The sequence below is a fragment of the Thermobia domestica genome, chromosome 6 (genome assembly GCF_964235325.1).
Source record: "Thermobia domestica chromosome 6, izTheDome1.hap1.1, whole genome shotgun sequence".
Taxonomy (NCBI): domain Eukaryota; kingdom Metazoa; phylum Arthropoda; class Insecta; order Zygentoma; family Lepismatidae; genus Thermobia; species Thermobia domestica.
Window position 1 is genome coordinate 159,730,509 of NC_137459.1, and position 23,316 is coordinate 159,753,824.

General features: G+C 34.9%; 1 protein-coding gene across 2 annotated transcripts in view; it reads right to left on the minus strand.

The window, feature by feature from the left end:
• The window catches only part of LOC145688289 (vezatin-like), a 110,609-nt gene that overhangs the window by 64,466 nt on the left and 22,827 nt on the right, over window positions 1-23,316 (minus strand). For both annotated transcript variants that reach the window (XM_081762286.1, XM_081762285.1), the window contains exons 4-5: window positions 22,337-22,467; window positions 11,278-11,553 (exon numbers count right to left, since the gene is read on the minus strand). In XM_081762286.1, the coding sequence (XP_081618412.1) occupies window positions 11,278-11,553; window positions 22,337-22,467 (407 nt within the window). The remainder of the gene's footprint in view (window positions 1-11,277; window positions 11,554-22,336; window positions 22,468-23,316) is intronic.

The following is a 23,316-nucleotide window of genomic DNA, read 5'->3' on the forward strand; positions in this document are numbered from 1 at the left end:
AAAATAAAGTGTGATTTCACTTTTGATGGTGAACTCTGTTTGCCTGATTGACCTGAAGTAGGTCGACAAAGTTAGGTACAGGAGATGTCACTACTGTCATTTAGTTTCTACTCACTTTTCTTGCCTATTCGGAATTACTTCCGGTTAATTTTGAGTTAATCCTTTTAGCAATACACGCTCTATCAAAATGACCTTAAAATAAAAATCTAAAAACTCTTATGTTTTGCCGGACACATCTTGCTTTTGTGATCTTGCTTACATTTTTTTACCAACGTGACAAATTTCCTTGTTGTTATATAGTGTTAGCTTCGGGTATTTATTTCCCCGTCCAATCTGCTTGATTTCATGGAAGAATTGCATTTGTTTCAATCTGCATAATTATTTCTTCCGTTAACAAGCAAACTTGAGGATCTCTTAACAACTGAGATGCAATCCATGTTTAAATTTGTTGGATTAACACTGTCTGCATTTGTTTCCAAATGGATGAAAGTACTCTTTGCTGCCTCGAACTGTGCTGTTGTTATTTCTTAGTTAATCTTGCCTATCTACTTATTTGAGTGAAGAGAGATGTCGATAATCAAGCTTCTAGACACAATACCATTTGCCATAATCTTAATCCTTATTTAATTACCTTTTTTAAAGCCTATTACACTATTTTTAAGCTCATAAGTCACCAGTATTCTTCGATTCATGCAGATTAAGAATATGGGGGTGACTTTATAAAATTATTTTACGTAACTTAACCGCACTTCAAATAATATTTAGTGTTCTAGATTGTTATTTTCTCGGTGAATGACAAATATCTGCGTTCAGAGTAATATTATGCGTGCAAATTGATGTGCCAAGAGAACTATTATTTATGCAAAAATAAAGCACGCACGTTACAATAAAGCCATGCTAAAGTAGAGCACCTTAGGTTAGTAAGGTAAAATAGAGTAAGGTAGATTAAGTTAATAGAGTAGGTTAGGTTAAGTTGGTAAAGTAAGGTACAACAGGTTGGTTAGTGCTTCTATGTTGTATTTGCAAGTACCTTAATGTGGTTTCCGTTGCCATACGATTCGTATAGCACTTGTAATGGTTTCACACTAGCAACCTCACACTTGTAAACATAAAATATAGTGTTTCTAATTGTGCTAAAATACTCCGCCGACGGAAATTAGTATGTCAAACAGTTCTCTTTCATATCCATTAACTAAATTTTACCATACTATAGCACCCGTAATAGTTTCACAATAGTAACTATATACTTGTAAACATAAAATACAGCTTTCCCGCATTCCACTGGAAATTAATGTGTTACACACTTCCTTCCATATCTACTCACTTATTAGCTCCCGGCGTAAGCATAGGGAGCTTATAGTTTCATTTCAGGTATAAGTGTGCGTTTGTGTTGTGTATGTGTACATATGTGTGTATGCGGTACTTTATTTCCAAAGTAACAACTAGCCGCATTTGAAAGAAATTCGATGGTCAAGTAGCCCATCGTCTAAGGAATAAAGATCACTAAATTTCGTAGCCAGGCTCGGCTCAGCTCGGCCCGCCTTGTATTGGAACTTTACTTCTCGGCAACTACTAGGAGAATCTGTACCAAATCTGATGGGCAATTAGCCCATGGTCTAGAAAATAATAATAATAATAAAAAAAAAACACACACATGTTACGTTTTCTAGCCAGGCTCGACCAGAGACAGGGTCGAGTTGACTTGGCTCGTCCTGTATGTGGTGTTTTATTTCTTGGCCGGATCTGAATAAAATTCGGTGAGCAAGTAGCCCATCATCTAGGAACTAAATATTGTTATATTTGGTGGCCTGGCTCGTCTCGACAACAGAGGCTACATTCCACAGCTCTGCACGTCCGGAGTTTCTGAGTTTGATTCACCTCGACTTGTTCTAACCGTAATTTTTTCCGGAAAGTTTCCCCCATATTCAGTGGCGTCTATTTCTCTAACTTTGGGGGACTCATTCAGGTTTGCCAGATATAATCTAGCAGGACATCAATGAGGATATTTTAGTACAAATAGGTCAACCCAAGCAAACTTCAGGGGCCCGGGACTCGTCAGCGCCCATGCTCACATTCCTTTACAGAGCAAGGGCAATTCTATGAAAATATTCACAAGTAATAAGACAACCTCTAGAAAATCAACGTCCCGATGCTTACCGTTCTCTTGCTAACTACTTGAAAATACAATAAAAATAAACAAATAAATAAAAGACGGCTTATGGGAGGACAAGAATAGACAATAAAGGATTCTATCGATCTAAATTTCATTCTCATGTATTCACACTAGCTGTTATCGCAGAAGTGAATACTTCTCTTCCAATCAAACATATCTTTCGTACTTTTTTTTTTTTTTTTTTTTACATTGCTATCCATCTGATTAAGCTGATAAAAAACAGATTAATTTAATTATTCACGAAAACCAATGTTTAAAAACGCATTCATACCTCTAGTAGTTTGGAAGTCTTCAGTTAACATGACACTGCACGCATTGTCCTTCATGCAGTTTTTCGATCCGAGAATCCGAATTTGCAACAAAAACGGAATTTCCATTTGAAATTTTAAAGTTATCCCCCATCTGCTCCCTTAGAAAGCGCGTATAAGTTCGTTTTAGAATAACTGAATAGATCTTTTAAAAATATTGAATACGTATTTCGTGATTTTTTAAATTGTATGCCTATTTCTCAAGAATTTTGTTCATTATCAACTTCACGGTGACGTCTAATGTTATTCCTTTTCTTGCGTTTGCAGCGCCATCTACGAAGATAACGAAAAACTGCTTCAAGTAAAAACGACATATTTCAGGTAACAGAATCTGAATCTCCAATAAAAATAAGGGTTTACATTTGAACTTTAAAAGTTTCCCTCGCCTTCCCCCTCCTTCTTAGGGAGTGGTAGGCAATTTCTTTTTAGGATAGGTGAATAGATCTTTTTTTAAAAAATACTAGACACGTATTCCGGGATTTTTAAAATGCAAGTGTATGTCTCGAGATATTCCATTGTCCCGACCCTTTTGTTATACCTAGTATATATATATTAGGGTGGTCCTTAATTTTCGATTTCCGAATTTCTTTGCTCCCAACCCCTAAATTGGTTCCATGTCGGACCAAATTAATCTGTGAAAAAAATGGCCTCAATCGAAGAATATTTAACCGACCCCCAAGCGACCTAAACATCTCAATTCATTTACAATGTATAGTATATGGCAAAAGTGTGTAATAAACTCTTGTAACTTAAAAATGGCTGAAGGAAAAGAATCATATCTTGGATACAGGTTGTAGAAGTAGATCCATACCTGATACTGAGTAGTGACCGAGATGAGGCATATCTTTACGTCCACCATCTTGGATTCGGGCACAAAATTTTAAATAGAAATGACCTGGTATGATATATCATTTTGAGGTAGCTTTTGACGACAAAAAGCTGTACATGTAATAATTATCAACTATGGAAAATAAAAGCTCCGGAGTAACAAAACTTAACATTCTGTGAGTTTATATCTCTGTACGGGCTGCAGATTTATAAGATTGTTGAATAATTTCCCTTATTTGAATTAAACCTTAAAGTAAAGAAAGAAATGCACTTGCCCATCTACTTGGAAAGAAGATGTGAACTTTCAACGTGGCTTGAACATATTCAAAAACATTGTGGTGGTGAATGATGTTGCAGAAAGAGGTGTGAAACTGATACAAGAATACGGGAACATTTTAACAAAGGACGAAAAGTAAAAACAATACATATTGCAGATAGTCAGTGAACACAGAAAAAAGTATCCAGATGCTACAAAAATTTGCTTCATGATTCAGTAGAATTTGGCTAGTTATCCACAGCCTTCAGCTTTCTTCTATTATCATTTTAAACGGTATTATTTATGTAATTTCATTTCATATAAATAATCCCAATATAGGCTGGTGTGTATTTCGACGGGATGTAATTATGTAACAACATATATAATTATTTCCTTGTTACATGCATGTAATAGTTTATTAATATTTCAGTAACCTACAATGAAAAAATATTGAAAGATAATAAACTATTATTTCAAAGCTAAAAAGAATTAAGTGCCCAGAGATAAGTTGAAAATAAAGGAAAATATGTTTTTATAATGAAAGGTTACCCAAAAACGATGCCACAAAACATCATTTCCATTTAAAATTTTGGGTCCAAATACAAAATTGGGGACTTCAAAATGGCCGCCATCATGCTATTTCTCAGGGTCAGATGTGGATTACTTCCAATTCCTGTATCCCTTTCACTTCAGCCGCTTTAAAGTAAGAAGGGATTATTCCAGACTTTTCCTATATAATAACATATTGAATATGCATTCAAACTTTAGGTCGGTTGGGGGTCGGTTAAATATTCTTCGATTGAGCCCATTTTTTTCATGGATAAATTGAGTCCGACATGGAACCAATTTAGGGGTTGGGAGCAAAGAAATTCGGAAAAAAAAATTTTCGCCATGTAATTAAGGACCACCCTAATATATATGTATTCAGTATCCCAAGAATAGGTTTCTTCTCCGCCAATTTATGACGTCGATTTTGTTCATTTTTCATAAATATCTCATTAGCAATACTATGGTATGAATATGTTATTTCTTTTGCAAAAATTCTGAAGAGATAACACACTGGTGGAGGTGAGTTCTGCTCCGCCAGTTTTCTCGAAATTAGTACTAGCAAATGTGTTTATATTTCACAAAATGCAGAACAATTAATTTTTCTCACAAAATTCCAGGAAAAAAGTGGCTTACTGGTGAAGTATTTTATAGTAGACGAGTTTCTCAAAAACGACACTAGTGGATTTATAAAATTCTTATTCCATAAGTATTTCGTCAACAACCCTAGAAATGTTCTGTGCAATTAGTTTCTCTAGAAATATTCCAGAAGGAGATCTTCCGTGTTCCCTGACACCTTCCTCAGCAGCTTAGGCAACGTCCATGCAACTAACTAACTTCTTACAATTTTAATTTGCATTATTTCGTGTGCACGGTAAAAAATAGAGGCAAAATACTTAATACTCGTAATATGATAATGTAAATCCATTACGCTTGAATCCTCTTCTTTTGAAAATCTTTCAGTTGTGAGAAAAAAAAAAAATTACGGAGAATATTATTTTAGAAAGACGTACCCAATGTTTTTATAGTTTATAGAAATGGTGCTTACTTCTGAGAGGTATTTTGTTAAGATACGACTGTAATTTTAATCTATGTTAAACATAATTTGAAGTTAAGCTTACATTATTACACACTTCTTTAACATGTTACGAAATTGTTCAAGACGTAAGTATTTACATTATATAACATACTAGCATATATTACCAGCTTCGCTGGGTTGAAATAAATAATTTAAATTTACCTTGCAGCTTGTCACCAAGTTCCAAAGATCATATATGATGTTGTACATTGATAATAACTTTTATTTTATGCTGAAGTATGATGTCCCCCTTCTCCAATCCCCCAAGTTGTATGGCTGAATTTGGATCCATGCTGCATCGTAAGTATCAATGTACATCTTAGTGACCCCGAAAATTACGGAAATGAAATGAAATCTTTGAGTTTTACGTCCCACGGTTATGCCGGTTAGGCTAAAGGAGACGGTGATGATGAGTAATGAATGAAATGGTGGAATGAAGAAAGTGGGAGGAAACGGGAGAACCCCGAGAAAACCCACGCACACGGTGTTTGTCCACCACAAAGTTCACTTGGCGGGGGCTGGGATCGAACCCGGGACCCCTAGCACCAGAGGTGAACGCTCTACCACTGAGCCACCGCGGCCCCCCGAAAATTACGGATTAGACACTGATATTGCTAACTTTCGATCATTTTAATATATATCACCCCTCCTCATCCCCCAAGTGTCGGGGCTGAAAATGGTTTTAAACAGCATCAGAGGTGTGTCTGTTCATCTCAGCGACCGCAAGAACTATAGTTTCAACACTAATATCAGTCATTTTTGACCATATATATATTTCCCCCTCCCCCACGTTGCGGGCCATGGCATCGGAAGTGTCACCGTTCATCTCAGAAACCCCCAAAAATGTAGATTCAGCACTAATATCGGTCATTTTCAATGATTTTTAAATATCTCTTCCTCCCCCAAGTTGCGGGTTTCGATTTTGATTTAGACGGGGTCGAAAATATCACTGTTAATCTAAGGGACCCAGAAAACTACAAATTCGACCCTGATAGTGGCAATTTTCGATCACTATATAGATAGATAGATAGATAGATAGATAGATAGATAGATAGATAGACAGATAGATAGATAGATATAGATATAGATAGATAGATATATCCCCTCTCCCCAAGTGGTGGGGCTGATTTTGGATTTTAAACCGGATCGGAAATGCCACTGTTAGTCTGAATGATCCCGAAAACTATGGATTAGACACTAATATTGGTCATTTTCGATCATTATTATATATAGCTTTCCTCCCCCTCCTCCGTGGTGCGGCACACGGCATCAGAATTGTTACTGTTAATCTCAGCTGCTCCTAAAACTATGGATTCGACACTAATATTAGTCATTTTCGATCATTTTAAAATGTTATCCACCCCCCCACCCCTAAGTTGTACCCTCCCCCTCCTCAACCATCAGGGCTGAACTTGGATTGACAAAGCATAAGAAGTGTCACTGTTTTTCTAATCGAAACCGAAAACTATTGATTCAACACTAATATCGGTCATTTTTCCTCATTTTTAAATTTCTCTTCCCTTCTCCCTCCCCTACGTTGCATCGTCAAAGTGAATAGCGTAAAGTAATCCCTGCCACTAAATTCATATATGTTGAAAATTTCATTGAGATCGGTTGGATGGTTCAAGAGTGATGAAGTTACAAAGGCAGTCATTTTTATTTATTTATTTATTTATTTATTTTTTTTTACATATATCTCCCCACTCTCCCTCCCCTACGTTGACTCGTCAAAGTTAAATGATAAAAAACACCCGAGGCCCGACCCTCATATATGTTGAAAATTTGATCGAGATTGGTTGGGTGGTTCAAAAGTTATTAGAATTTATTAGTTTTTATTTATACGTCCCCCTTCTCTCCCCCCTTAGGATCTACCGTTAAAGTGAAATTACAAAAATGTTTCCAGATCCGAACCTCATGCATCCTGAAAATTTGATTGAGATCCGTCGGATAGTTCAAGAGTTATTAAGTTACAAAAATAGTCACTTTCAGTCTTATATAAATTGATTTTTATATATCCCCCCCTCCTTCTCTCCCCTACGTTGCACCGTCAAATTTAAATCATAAAAACGATCGCAGGCCTGAGCCTGATCTATGTTGAAAATTTGATCATGATCGGTCGACTGGTTCAGGAGTTAAGTTTTATTTATTTGTTACACCCCCTCCCCCTCAGTTTTACCATCAAAGTGAATAGCCTAAAACCAGCCCAGCCTCGAACCTCATCCATGTTACAAATTTGATCGAGATCGGTCGGGCGGTTCAGGAGATTTAGAGTCACAAATATACTGATTTTCAATTTTATATATAGATAGGTTGAACCCATTTATTAGCATTGGCACTAATTTTTATTTATTTATTTATTTGTTTATTTTTTTTATTTGATTGCTGAGCTAACGGACACTTTTTTTCAATTTTTTGTGTTGCCAAGTGTCCTAGTAATTTGTTGAAAGTTTGGGCAGTAACTAAATGTTAACTCTTGATTCTGATTCTGAAGGGTCTTCTGCTTTCACAATGACTAACAAATAAATCTGGTTTCTGTTTTAATCGTATCTAATTTTGTGACCTACTGAGTTACAAATCAGTACAACTCTTTATTATTTGAATTTTAAAAGCCTATTCAAGCTAGACAAGTGGAACTGTCCAGATCTGTGAGTTGCCCAGGCCTGATAAGGAAGTTGAAATGAAATTAAATTTTGAGTTTTACGTCCCACGGTTATGCCGGTTAGGCTAAAGGAGACGGTGATAAGGAAGTTGTCAGGTACCACCGTAACAATACAGTTATGAATGCAGAAATAGTATCTTACTTGTAGGTAAGTGCTATCTGGACAGCTTTTTGAAGAACACCGACGACTATTTTGTTAACATTTTAGCATATATTTCATATATTTGACTAACAAATAAATCTGGTTTTTGTTTTAATCGTATCTAATTTTGTGACCTACTGAGTTACAAATCAGTACAACTCTTTATTATTTGAATTTTAAAAGCCTATTCAAGCTAGACAAGTGGAACTGTCCAGATCTGTGAGTGCTATCTGGACAGCTTTTTGAAGAACACCGACGACTATTTTGTTAACATTTTAGCATATATTTCATTAACAATGTTATAAGGAACATCATCTTTTTTTGGGATAGTGGTGAGGTAAGTTTGTTGATCGACTTCTTGGACCACATTTATAACAGTTTCATTCGTATTTTATAATTTACTTTACAATCTGGAAAAATTAATCGCTCTTGAAGAGAACTACAAAAATAGACTTTAGTGATAAGGTTAAGTTTTCTCCACACTGTTTCTTTTTTCTTTTTTTTTTTTTTTTCTTTTTTAACATCTACAGCATTCTTTTTCGTATCTTGTAAATAAATATCTCATTAACAACTATGCGATATGACATGAGTTATTATTTCACTTAAGAAAAGTGAGCAACAAAATCTGTTGCAGTGACCCGTATCTTTTATTTATTTTGAAAGCAATCAAGGTAACATGTAACCTACTTTTGGAAGAGGAACGAAAGTGGGATCAAGGTTAATCTTAAAAGTTGGAAAACTGGAATCAAAGTGAGTGCTACTTATATCAGTAATAGACTAAAAGCACAATAAAAAGTGGTCCATTTAATTGAGAACCGAAAAGTCTAGAAATCTTATACATCTTGTTTTCACTGACTAACAAATTAATTTGAAGAAATCATTATCATCATACGCATTTTGCCATTATTGACAGGTCACTTGCCGCTACTAAGAAGCTTCCATGCTCCACAGTCTTCATCTAACCTATTTGAAGAAAAATTGATAAAAAAAAAAAAAAACAACAACAACGAATTAGAAAGAATCCCAAATATAAATAATTTCAGCTACTGATACTGAAGCCTATATTCACAAGCACAAACTTGAGTTTCGTATATATTATGGATTAGCTATATAAACCACAGAGTCTCAACTTGTATGATGCATCACCGCGCGAAAATATTTTAGGATTTAGATTTCTGTGCTTTCGGCATCTAGGGCCACTTAGTAGTCACATATGGGGGATGATGTCCCTCGGCGAGCACACTATCCGCGAAAAGGGAAGGACCTATAACTTAGGTACTACCCCGGTATTTGACTGGTGTGAATGAGGAAAACCTCATTTCAGGATGGCTAGCCTCAAAAAGCTTTTCACACTTTTTCGACCGAGTAGCCCCACCGGGAATCGAACCCACGACCGCTCGCACCAAAGGCGAGAGCGTTAGCGCGAAAATATTTTGTTGACAGGAATAACTTTTGCTATGACTGGTCACTGCAGGGCGAGTTTATCATCATAGCGAACATTCACTGTGCGGGAAAGGACGGTAAACCTCACTTCACCGAAAATGAATGTCATTCACTTGCACGAATTCAATATGGCAGACGCCAAGAAAGAGTTTCTATGTGAAAACACAAAGTTTGGTGTTCCAGTGCTTTTTGATACAGGAATACTAAGTATCTCACATTTGTACGAACTCCTTATGAAGTACTGTGGTAGAGAGTAGGTATTCTAACTGCATTCGAAAACTGTGTACCACACAAAATTATTTAGTAGATCCCGATTATTTGTAGTATTATGAAAATGGTATCAAATGGTTGATTGATTTGTATTTACATTTGTCAGCAAGGAGGTTATAAAGGAGAAATATTACAGTTTAAAGGGGGGTCTGAACCACTTAATGCGTTCTATGTTCTCCCACTGGGAATCGAATCTGGAACCTCGTGCATCAAAGATACGCACGCCAACTACTAGGACATTGATTAGAGAACGCTTTCATCACATTATTTGCGAAAATTCTACAACGCACAGGAATGCGATATATGTATATTATATATTTTTTTCCTAATCGTTCGATTCGAAAGCACAAAATTTGGTATATGGGGTCTTTCACCTTTCGTATACTCAGAATAAGTGGTTCACTTGCACGAATTAGTGTGGAAGATGGAAAAGGCGGGGTGAAAATCATTGTTCACTGTAACTTGAGGTATTAACTATTTAAATACCAAAGAGCCATTGTGGAGTGGCCAATAACGTATCTACTTACCAATCAGATGGTCAGGATTCAACCCCTGGTGGCGGCGGAATTTATTGTCTAGTCCTACCCTCGTCTAAATATGATTCAGAGGCTTACCCGCTGTGTATCAAATGGGTACCTGGGTAAAGATGTGTGTATATGAATGTGTGTGCAGAGAGTACGAGACTAAAGATTGACCAGAGCGATGCTAACCACATTACCTTCTCTACGTCCGAGTTCATGGAGAGGGTTCCTGCTCTACATAATCCGTGCACTAAATTGGCCTGCTCGGAATCAGGGAACCATTTCCTCCTTTTATACTGGTTGGTAAGATAATACACCGAAAAACTGGAAGAGGTGATAGCAGACATGAAATTAAACAAAAAATGTCTAAAGAACATGGGTCGAAAGGGGTATCGTCTACGTGAGAGCCGTTCAGAAAGCGGAGATGATGATGATATAATGCCGAATATGTCACGAATGTGGAAATATATTGCTATCGGGTCAAAAGTCGCACCTGACAAATGCCATGACGTACAAATGAGAGCCGAGCAGTTCGCGGCGATACGGGGATCCCTACAGATGGGAAATACATATGTGGATTCTCCATCGTTTGTAGAGGTTCCCACCGTACGTTGACCGTTCCGCTCTCAACTGTAGGAGAAAAAACAATTAAGACATTATCACACAACACTACAGAAGGTAAACTATAACTTTCGTCAAATGCTTCATCAGATATGGAGGGAAACCAATAGGTAGAAATGAAAAATCAAAGAACAGAAAACTAGCTATAAAGTGTCCAGTTTGGTGCCACACTAGAATTAACTCTATTATTGACTTCTTTTTCTTTCTCTCTTTCTTTTCTTTTTTTCTTTTTTCATGTTCTCTCTATGAAGCAATTAATGAAACCAAATGCACTTTCTTCAGTGGTGTGTGACAGTATTTCTACTATTTTTTAGTAAGTAGCTCCATTTTCCATACCCTTGTGGGGGATTTCTATTCTAAAATCCAAAGTAAATGGTAAAACCATCACTGATAATATACATATACTAGCGAAGAAAAATGAATTGTACTTACAAAGTAAATCCTCGTACTATTACGTCATTTTCCTGGACTAATTTTAGTGATTTTTTCAAAGTGAGGCGAAAGTCCTGAAGCAATTTTACAACATTAATAATTTTCTGTAGTCTATGAGTCCTTAAAATTAGCTTCCTCCACTTCCAGCATAAATAAACCAAAATGAAGAATGAAACAGATAAGGCAAGAATCAAAGCCTGAGATGAATAGCACCACAAGGAAAGACTGCCAATTACACATGAACCTCCCAATGTAATAGTCTCAGCTTTCAATGATCTGCAAAAGATACCTCACATGAGACTCACCAACAAGAAACATAAAAGCACTCTAATAAAAGTATGCAAACGGCTAAACAGATTATTACACATGAAATTATACTTACAATTTGTTTCGAACATATCGTGTAAATTTTGAAGAACACAGTATTATAGTTGCCTGTACATTCATGATCATACATTCTAAACGCAAAAAGCATTAGCCTTGCACTCAATAATGAGCAAATTATTTTTATTTTCAATAGGTGTATGAAAAGCTCACATACATTAATATATTTTACACAAAACATTGGAGATTAGATAACAAGCCCATACATAAAAGCGTAATTACCCAATAAATTCTATATATACACTTTTTAAAACCTACTTTCAGTTTCAATTAACCTCTTTTCATTTTTCATTTGTTACGGACAAAGTAGCAGAGAACTCACCCCTCTTTCGAAAGGTCCTGTTACTATTTAAGCTTACGGTGAACAACACTATTTGTGAGTTTTCTCGGAGTCCTCCCGTTTTCTTTACCTATTCTATCATCATCATTCACTTCTAATTATCATATTTAATAGACAGAGTACAAACCTGGGACGTTAGACGAGGTTTCACTTCATTTCTACATGTTTCTTTCTCAAGCTGTTTCTTTTATACTTTAATATTTTTCGATGTTGTGTAAAGTGTATCATTACAAAAATGAATGTTTGTTTGTTTGTCCGATATGCAAATTCACACCGTTGACTTGATACACTTCAAACTAATTTTATCGAAGAAACATGACTTACAATTTGGAAAAAAACTAGTATGGAAGTAGCATAGCTTAGGGGGTGGGAAGGGAACATGTAAAATAATCGAAAACAATCGATACTGGGTGTAGAATCCATGGTTTTCGGGACAACTGAATTGAATAGTGACACTATAAATGCTGTCTAAGTGCAAGTTCAGCCCCCATCGATAACGATTGGGGTGGGAGATGCAAAATAAAGTATCCCAAATGACCGAGGTTAGAGTCGAATCCGTAATTTTTGGGGTCGCTAAGCTGATTGATGACAGTCTCAATGACACTTAAGCCCATGTTTAGTCAAGAGCGTGAATGTTAACCTGGTTTGAAAATTGACAAGAGCTCAAGGTCATTTATTTTTTTCAATTCTTTACTTCTGTGTGCATGTTAATTGGACTGGATTTCCGTCCTCTTCGTTATTCATTCTACTGTTCTTTAGATTCAAATACTGTACACAAACATTATTGTTCAAGTAAGAAGCCGAGCACTTCCGCTAGTTATATTATAACTCTTTCGGGCAATAGAATATATTTTTCACTGATTTCTATTAATATTATTGCTTCTGAAATTTAAAATGTCGCACTGTATGTTCGATAAACATGTACATTTTTATTCTAGTTCTTTTCAATACTTTAGTATTTTAAGAATATAGTGTCGTTTAAAAACTTTGAAAATAACTTGTATCCATTCTATATACATAGTGGGCCATTTACAGATATATATATATATATATATATATATATATATATATATATATATATATATATATATATATATATATATATATATATATATATATATATATACAGCCTGTCACAAAAAATAGCACCACTCAGAGCACTCGCAATGGTTTCATTATATTTACTATTTAAATAAGCCATTCCGTGACATACTGGTATCTAATTGGTGCTTCCAACAGCCTTTAAGTTTGGGGAGGATCGTAGCTGTATTTTGCGTTATAGTAGTTCAGATGCTCTTCGTTTGGTGTCTCTGTACTCAATATGAATGTCGTTGAGACTTAAAGTGCTTGTTTTGAAATGAAATTAAATCTTTCAGTTTTACGTTCCACGATGATGCCAGTTAGGCTAAAGGAGACGTTGATTATGAGAAATGAATGAAATGATGGAATGAAGGAAGTGGGAGGAAACGGGACAACCCCGAGAAAACCAACGAGCACGGTGTTTGTACACCACAAAGTCCACACGGTGCGAGCTGGGATCGAACCAGGGACCCCAAGCACCGGAGGTGAACGCTCTACCACTGAACCACCGCGCCCCAGTGTTTGTTTTGTTTGCTTTCCTGGAATGGTGTAAAGTGCAAATTTTAATGAAAATTATGTATTTTTGAATGTTCGTTTTTGTTTACGTTCTACATGGAAGTGCTTCACGTACATTATAAGACGTTGAAGAATCTCATTATTCCCTAGAAACTCGAAATACGAGAAAAGTGTGTGACACAAGCTTTAGTAAACAAAGACGAATTCTGACCATGCGAAGTGAAGACTACTCTAATAGACAAATCGCCAAAAACTCTAAGTATATACAGTATCGGACTGGCCAAGTTGAGGGCCCTTGGCGCAGGTCCTTAAAGGTCCCCTATATATTGTCTCTATAGCCGCCATCCCCAGACGCATTCCAGAGGAGCCTGAAGAAGGGAGTTGGGTAGTATATATGAACGATGTACGCATGAGACAACACGTGAAAGCGAATCAGCGCAAGGGGCCGATATGGACCAGTGGGGGCCTTTGCTACGTACGAAGTTTTACTGGCTGACGGGGCCGTACTGATATGAGCAAGGGGGATTCGAAAAGACTTCTTTCAAAAAGACGAACTTAGGCTTCCACAACCTTTTCGGTAGGAAGATTCAAGAAAGCATCTCCGATCGCGAATACTCGACCAAGCCTACAGCTCCTGCGCCTCGTGATCCCTACGGGGCACTCGGGCCCTTGGCGTTTGCCAAGTAGCCAACATGGCCAGTCCCGCACTGGGTATACATCATACTATCTTTGGTAGAATAATATACAGAAGCAAGAAGAACATGGTATGTCTTGTGAATGAGAACGGTGTGGAAGAAAATTAAAACAGCTGCAAAATTGGATCGAGAGGTTTTTCGCCTGGCTGTATCAGAAAGAGCTTCCAGGGGCATGAAATGCAGCAGCTAGTTATTCTAATGCAGGTTACAACATAAGCCTGAAAACTGTTGTCAGAGAATTGAATGGAAAACGGTTACAAAAAAAAAAAAAAAAAAAAAAAAAATCTACTTTTAACTGATAAATATGTAAACCCTAGAAGAGAGTTCGTGAGTAGACACGGTGCATGGAGTGATGAACAGTGGTGGTACGTAATTTTCTTGAATGAGAAGTTTATGCGAGTTGGAAGTAGAATGAAATTTTGGATTACAAAAGGAGAAAATGTGAAGCCAAAGTACGTTTCCAAAAGAAGGAAATTCGATGAAAGTGTCAAGTTGTGCGGATGCTTTACTTCAAATAAGGTGGAATGAATTAAAATCTGAAAAAAAAAGTTAATGTGGCATATTAGATTGATGTTCTGAAACGAAAGTTACTACTACCATCTGTTGACTATTTCTCAAGTCCTAATTTGAGTTGACTTATTTTCCAAGATGAGAATGCGCCGTGCCACCGAGCACGAAGTGTAGCGGACTGGTTTCAAAGGATGAATTTTCAAAGATTATGGTGGCCACCAAATTCTCCGGATATGAATTCTATATAGAATTTGTGGCATATTATGTCACAAAAAGGACACTGGAAGATATATCATTGTTCGATTGATTGATTTTGAGTTTAACGTCCCATTCAGCAGCGATACTATATGAGACGTGGACCTACTGACTAACGTGGAATCCGAACCACATGAGCTCCCGCTGGGAATCGAACCCGGGTCTCCCACGCTAAAGGCGCGTATGCTAACCGCTTAGCCACGAAGGAGCTCTGGAAGATATATCAGTCTAGGAGACAAATCACTGAGGAACTGTTTTGAATCTGGCACCTCGATCTGGATATTACATTAACTGAAACACTTGTAAATATCATATCTCGTTGGTTTGCAGCATTAAGAGCTGCCCGTGGCGTTGTTTCAAAAGACTGAAGTGTTATAAAGACTGTGGTGTAAACAATTTTCCTTTTTTCATTTACTTCCAATAATTTACCTACCGTTTAGCGATAAATTTTGCACAAAGTGTGTGATAAAATATATACATTAAATTTAATTTCTTGATTATAAGGACCTTTGATGTATAAAACTCCGTGTTTTCATGTAATGTTTATATATGTACTACAGTAGCACAACATAAACATTAGAGAACTAGGTTGAACAGTGTGTGATCATCAAGGTGCATAAAATACGGCTGGAATTAACAATATAACAGTTTTTTTTTCAAAGTGGTGCTAATTTTTTGTGATATATATATACTTGTAACTTTTAAATATGCAAAAAATGCTGAAGTTTTATACCATACAAATATCGCTGGGGGACATCGTTTAACATACTCTGTGATACTACAAGATTAACAGTGTTGCCAATCCAATATGAAGTTACATATAAATTTGTAAATGGTACTACGTCAGATTATTGCATGTTTCAAATATACATATTAAACGAAAACTTACAATGTATAACGAAATACTTTAGTTTGTATAATATTTACCTGTACCGTGGGCAAAAAGTGCTCAAAAATATGTAATATACTTAGTGGAATGTTCATTTTAAATTAACAGAAAAGAAGAATGTTTTTTTAATATATGTAAGAGATTATTATGGGATAGTTATGGCTATGTACATGTTATGTGTTGACCTAGTCAAGTAAATTTATATATTTTACGGTCTTAAAACCAATATTTAAGACATATCCAGCAATAAAGGTGAGACTAATAATCTTTGAATATCTGAGTTGATTTGTGCTTAAAGAAAAGTAATTATCGCTTCGTAACTGATATTTTACAAGACGAACCAGGTTGACGACGCTTTTCTATAGAGTCGTTATAAAAATTTGGTTTACCAAACCCGGGACTTTTGAAAATTCAGTTCCCGAAGAAGGAAAGTAGGGCTGAATTTACTTGGATATTACCATTTATGAATACGAACTTAACCGTATTACGAAGCGGTAAGGTCATCAAACGAAAAATGGATAGTGAAATAGTGCAACAGGAATCTAATACCGGTAATCCAGGTGAAATTAGTGCAACACCAAGTTTGTCATCTGAGGATCGACTTTTGTTAGCTGTCCAACGACAAATTATGCAAATGACGACTGAGATAAAACAAACCATGGAACAGAAGCTCAATGAATCTAACACAAACATGGAACAGAAGTTCTATGAAGCTAACCAGACCATGGAAAAGAAGATAGAACTGAAATTTCATGAAGCTAGCAAGCAGTATGAAGAATTAAGTAAACGAATAGAACGGATAGAACTGAAATCAGACGATACGAAACAAACAATCGTCCAGGTGATGAACGACATATCCTCGCAGTTTGAAGAGAAGTTAAAAAGGTTAGCCGATGAGTGTCAAGAAAAGCACGATCATCAAAATCATGAAATCTGTGCTGTAAAAAAGGATTTAACGTTAATAGAATCTTCCGTTAAACATCAAAAGATCCAGTTGGCTACTATGCAGGAAGAAATTAAAACGTTACAGGCTAGAGACACCATTTATCGCAATAATCTGGGCAGTGATCGCTTCGAGTTTCCCCAATCACCGGATATAAATACGCCTTCGCCGGAATCTGAGGAGGATATTATATTAGAGGAAAATTGTCCGAAGATCACTGATGAACGAAATATAAATGGTATCATGACACAGCACGCTACGGACCGGAACAATCACACCACAAGAACAAGGAGTGAGAAAAGAAAGGTAAAGCTAAGTGTCAAGATGAGCGAAATCAAAGCCATGAGTAAATTTAGTGGTAAGTGCAATGAAAATGCTAGTTCTTTCTTAGAGAAGTTCCAAGACGAATGCAGTATAATGTCTATCGACCGATCGCAATACATGAAATTAATACCCCATGTATTACTCCCACCTTGTTCCTTATGGTTTAAGGCAATACGTGATCACATTAGTACATATGAGGAATTTAAAGCGGCATTGATCGCGAATTACGAAAATGACTTTTTGCTGGCAAACAGAGATGCCACTCTTAGAAATCAACATTTCAATCCTCGATTGCACAAATCTATTGTAGAGTTTGTTGTAAATGTCTATAATGAATTAAAGGTCGTTAATCCCTTGCAATCGGAATCAAGAATAATTGCATCGATTCGCAATTTGCTTCCATTTAAATTACAGCAGATCTTATTTTCCACACAGTGTATGAGTTTCAGTCATTTATTAATGCTTGTACAATGCTACGAAACTCAATACCATGCTATGAATCAACAAGCCGGAATGGGTAAAAATAAGAATAATTCAGATCATTTTGTGCCAGTTCGGAATTTGAATATCCGAAGTGTGAATAATAATGAACCGAACCTAAGACGAGTATGCTCTAGCAATCAAAATGAACAAAATAGACAAGGTTATGTAGGGAATCCGCCTAACCTAATTAATCGTAATAATTCCTATGTTAGACCATATAGTCAAAATAGGTTTAAAAATAGACGAAATGTATGGAGAAATTCCACCAACGCAGCGAACTACGTGGATAGAAGTAATGGAAGGATAAGAGATGGCACTTCACATCAAGATACAGGTATTGAAGTAATTTCTGTACAAAACAATAATACAGGACATAATCATGATTGTGCTGTACAGTGTACCCTATTGGAACCCTACTCGAGTATGAATTTAAACTAATCAAATAAATAAGAATGAAAAATAACAATAATAATGAAAAATGTGTTTATTTAATAACAAAAAGGTGTCTTTTGTTTCTGTAAAATAAATTTATTTACTTCCATTTGATTATTCAAACGTAGGTTATGTTTAATTTTTATTCTTTCTTATTAATGTGAAGAATCATAATTCGATTTATAATTAGTTAAAGGCAAAAATTATTTTATATCAGATTGATTTGTGTTTAATTATCAAAGATTATGTTAAGAATAAGATCCATCCTATAAAATCCATTATTCAATAACTACCTTGAATGAAATTCTTCTTTATTTATGACATCTTAGTGCTACTATGTATACATTACAATTGCCACATCTAACTTATTTGTTATACAATGCGCCCGAAAAGAACAAATATTATTTGTCACATCATCGTTTGTAATAATGATCGAAACTAGTAATCTTGATAATTTGTGTTTCACCCTCGTTAATTATATTCCTAAGCGACGATGTTTTTTTTTTTAATGATAAAGAATAAATAATAATGTAATAAAAGAGAAATATTAATGAAATCAAAGATTTATTGTAAATGTATTTATATGAATGATAATAATTAATATTATATATATATATGAGAAAAAAAAAAATATAATGAAGATATATACGAGGTGTGATCAAAATATAAAGAACATATGTAATGTACGAACATTAATCTAATCAGACCAGTGGTTCTTGAATATAAAAGCCAAGCCTACTCATGACTTTTATATTCAGTCCCTTTGGCGGGCGACATTTTCTATAACGAAATACTTTAGTTTGTATAATATTTACCTGTACCGTGGGCAAAAAGTGCTCAAAAATATGTAATATACTTAGTGGAATGTTCATTTTAAATTAACAGAAAAGAAGAATGTTTTTTTAATATATGTAAGAGATTATTATGGGATAGTTATGGCTATGTACATGTTATGTGTTGACCTAGTCAAGTAAATTTATATATTTTACGGTCTTAAAACCAATATTTAAGACATATCCAGCAATAAAGGTGAGACTAATAATCTTTGAATATCTGAGTTGATTTGTGCTTAAAGAAAAGTAATTATCGCTTCGTAACTGATATTTTACAAGACGAACCAGGTTGACGACGCTTTTCTATAGAGTCGTTATAAATGTCACATTTATATTTCAGTGTTACATACTAAGGATACTACAGTATCACAAACATTCAAAATGTGTGGCCTCTACAGCAGTAACAACGCAAGTGAGACAGACGGGGCAATACACATCCAAAGTAATTTAGTGTCTAATACTACGATCATGATATGACGAATTTCGATTAAATAGGAACAAAGATACAAGGGACTGAAAATCTTACTTTTTTTTCTAAAACCCTTTATTTCTAAAAACTGCTTAGATAAGTACCACATCTAACGGCATAAATGGCTTTCAATAGACGTGAATATCATGATGCCGTTCACGGCAACTGAGTATGGTAAATATTGGTGAACTTCGCAATACTGCTTAAAATTATATAATTCCGAGAACATATAATTACACCCACCAAAAGTATTGTTGCAATGTCATAGAAGCAAAATAAATCAAAAATGGTTTCAACAAGTTCCCACAATACGCCATTTTAAGCAATATGTCAAATTTAACAATAGGCACTATATATACACCTTCGGAATTGTTTGATATTAAATTGCTGTAAATGGTATTATGATCTTTATGTCTACTGAGAACCACCAACGAAATTGGATGATATACTTATCTCAACACTTTCTCGAAATAAATTCCTTTAAAAATGAAATTTTCAATTCCTTGTAACTTTGTTTCTACTTGCTCGAAATACGTCATGCGATTATCGTAGCGTTTGAAACTAAGGTACTTTGGATGTGCATTACCACATCCGTCTCACTTGTGTTATTACTGTTCTAGATGTCTCCAAAATTTTGTTGTTTTTCGATCTTTGTGATATTGTAGCGTCCTTAATTTGAAACATTGAAAGATAACTATGGAATTTTAAGTTTTCGTTCTACATTTAAATTTGAAATGTGTAACTAATTTGACGTAGTGCCATTTGAAAAACTACAATTTTATGTTGGTTCAACAAGTCTGTTAATCTAGTAGTATTAAAAAGTATGTTAAACAATATCCCCCTGTCGATATTTGCATGGTACGAAATTTCAGCGTTTCGTATCTATTAGTTAAAACGTTACAAGGGGCATATCCAGATAAATGACCTACGCACTGGTCTGTAAGCCTGCAAGGGATCTTGAAGGAATTAAAAACATTGGTTGATACAATTCTACCTTGATTGATACAATTCTACTCATAGTGTATATTCTACATGTTTTAAAAGAAGGGGGATTCCTATACAAATTTGTACAGTCATATTCACACTAAGAACTACCTTTCTATGAATAGTTCATAGGAACCTGTAATAATGTTACGAAATGAATGTCCTACTGATTTTCTCTTTAATTTAAAGTTTTGAATAAATTGATCTATTGGAGTACATTATTTCTTGTAGTCTCTTTCCTCACTTACTTTCTTAATACAGAGAAATACCTGTTACAAGAGAATATACTTGAATGATGTAAAATATTGTTCATGAATTTTTTTTTTTTTATTATTATTATTATTATTATTATTAGGTGTCACAAAATTGTCGAACATATTTGATTCAATCGTATCGTTACGGTACGTAATAAAAAGTACTAACACTAGTCACAAAAACATTTAATTCTAACGAGTGTATATATAGGTGTGTATTAATTCTCCTATTTACTCTTACTTAACGTAATGGTAATGATAGATCGAGTCTTGCTTTTAAAGCTTCATGTATTTTTATGTAATCTATTTTTACAAGTAAGCTTTACTGCTACCATCATAATAGTTACTTTGAGCAGAAGTTCAATTTGAGCGTTCTCAAAGTATATGATACTATTAATTTATGATGGGTTACGTTCAAAATGACCAAATTTGACTGATTTTACCCGTTAAACGTGAAATTTATAAATAAACTGATTACTGAAATTATTTAGAAACACATTATCGATTCAGCAAATTGAATTTTATTTATTTCAATAACATGCATATATTGTTTCAATAGCTAAGAAAATTAATGAATAACAAATATACAGGAAAACCTTTGTGTCCAAAACAACAGAAGGAAAGAAACCTGTGACTGACTTATTTCATACTTGTACTGAAAATGAAATCAATTATGAAGAAGACTAAGTGAGGTTTTCTTACGTTTACACATAAAAGTCCGGAACCCAATAACCTTTATTCTCACGAAAACATCTGAGGTATGACTTACGGAATAAAAATGTATTTCTTTGTTTAGAACAGTAGTAAGAATGAGTTGCAGAAAATAAAGACGTATGTAAGAATTTTGGTAAAACGTCAACTGTAAGAGGAGAAAGCGAAGATAAATCTATACAATACTATCGTTTATTTTGCTCAATTGGTTGACGCTTGACAACTACACTGTACGACTTCAGCTCCTTATACGAGAAATGTGTATAATGGATTTGACCCTCTTGGAAGAACAGTTTTAGTTCTTGAACCTTTCTTTTGAGACGGTAAGCTCTAGGTGGGTACAGAAACTCATTCAGTCTTCGATAAGGTGCAAAGGTTTTATCAAACTTCTTTACGCACCACAGTAGCAACCCAGGCTGCACCGCAGTTGCCGATAAATGGTAAGGTAAGGCGATTTTGAGGAGCTTAGATGAAGTTTTTCTCTCTTTCTTTCTTTTCCTATCAATCCCCTATCCATGTCACATTGGTATGAATAATCTCTTACTAGGAGTGAGACATAAACAGACTACACGAGGATATGAATGGACATTATTGGTATATAACGTAAATAGCACAATGCCCTTCCTTTTCCTTATTCATTCTGTAAATCAAATCTTTGCTCTTAAATTTCTCCGTAACTGGCTAACCTGTCGCAGCGCAATTTATTACCTTCAAACTACGTCTCTTGGAGACTACATGACTCTGTTGATAGCTCCTATAACGTCATTTATTTCACTTACCTACAATTCACCCTGTAATCTTCATATGAAATTTATTTTAATCACTATACTCAAAAGGAACGATAATAATAATAATAATAATAATAATAATAATAATAATAATAATAATAATAATAATAATAATAATAATAAGAAGAAGAAGAAGAAGAAGAAGAAGAAGAAGAAAAAGATGACGAACCTTGAGCTGTAGATTTTGTTTTTATCTGGCACAAAATCTGGTCTTACATTTTCTACTAGTAAAGCATCTTCTTCAAAGAGTAAATGACTATTCAGTATGTGTTCAATAGCAACACCCAAACACGGATCATCCTGTAAAAGAAAATTCGTAACATGTATTACTTAAGTTTATTTACTACTTAGTTTTATCAACTAACTCAGAAATTTAAAGTAAAGAGAGAGGCTAGGAAAATACCATGGGCTGGGTTAATATATAATGTACTCGCATAGTCTGGTAAAATGTAGGAATGGAACAACAAAAAAAATTGTCAATTCATAGTTCTTAGAACATAGAACAGAAAACGGTAAAAGTATAAAATATAAAAATAATGCGAGATAGACTAGATCAGCGGTTGCCAAATACCTATCAACATCAAGTCACTTTCTAGGATTGAGAATAGATGGTGAACTATCGGCGCTGAAAATCGTAGTGAAATAATATTTTCAAATATTTCTATTTTCTAGATTATCTCTAGTAATTCATTTTTGTTCTTTAAACTGAAATTTCAAACAATGTAAACGAATTAAAATTTCAGCAATTTTGTTGAATGTGAACGATATTACTCAATACACAATGAAACTAGTTGCAACCATTAGGATACGTCGTATAATTCAAGTCTTCACCTCTTTCTCATCACCTTTATGGTCAGAAACGAGGTCTTACAAAATTAAATAAAGTAGAAAACTCCTTAACTCGTAAGTCAACACATTCAGTCTATCTGTTTTAGACTTGAGGCTTTTGCACCAGAACAAAATACAACAGTTGTGTTTGTCTCCCACTGCTACTCATGGAAGGCAGGAACTCAATTCTCAAAAGCATAAAATCAAAATACTTTCCTTTCCTGAATAAGAAGTCAAATAAATTTTAATTTGAAACGACAGACATCTGTGATAAATCACTTGAAAAGTAGAGTTCAATTTTCGCTGTAGAACCACCTTTTG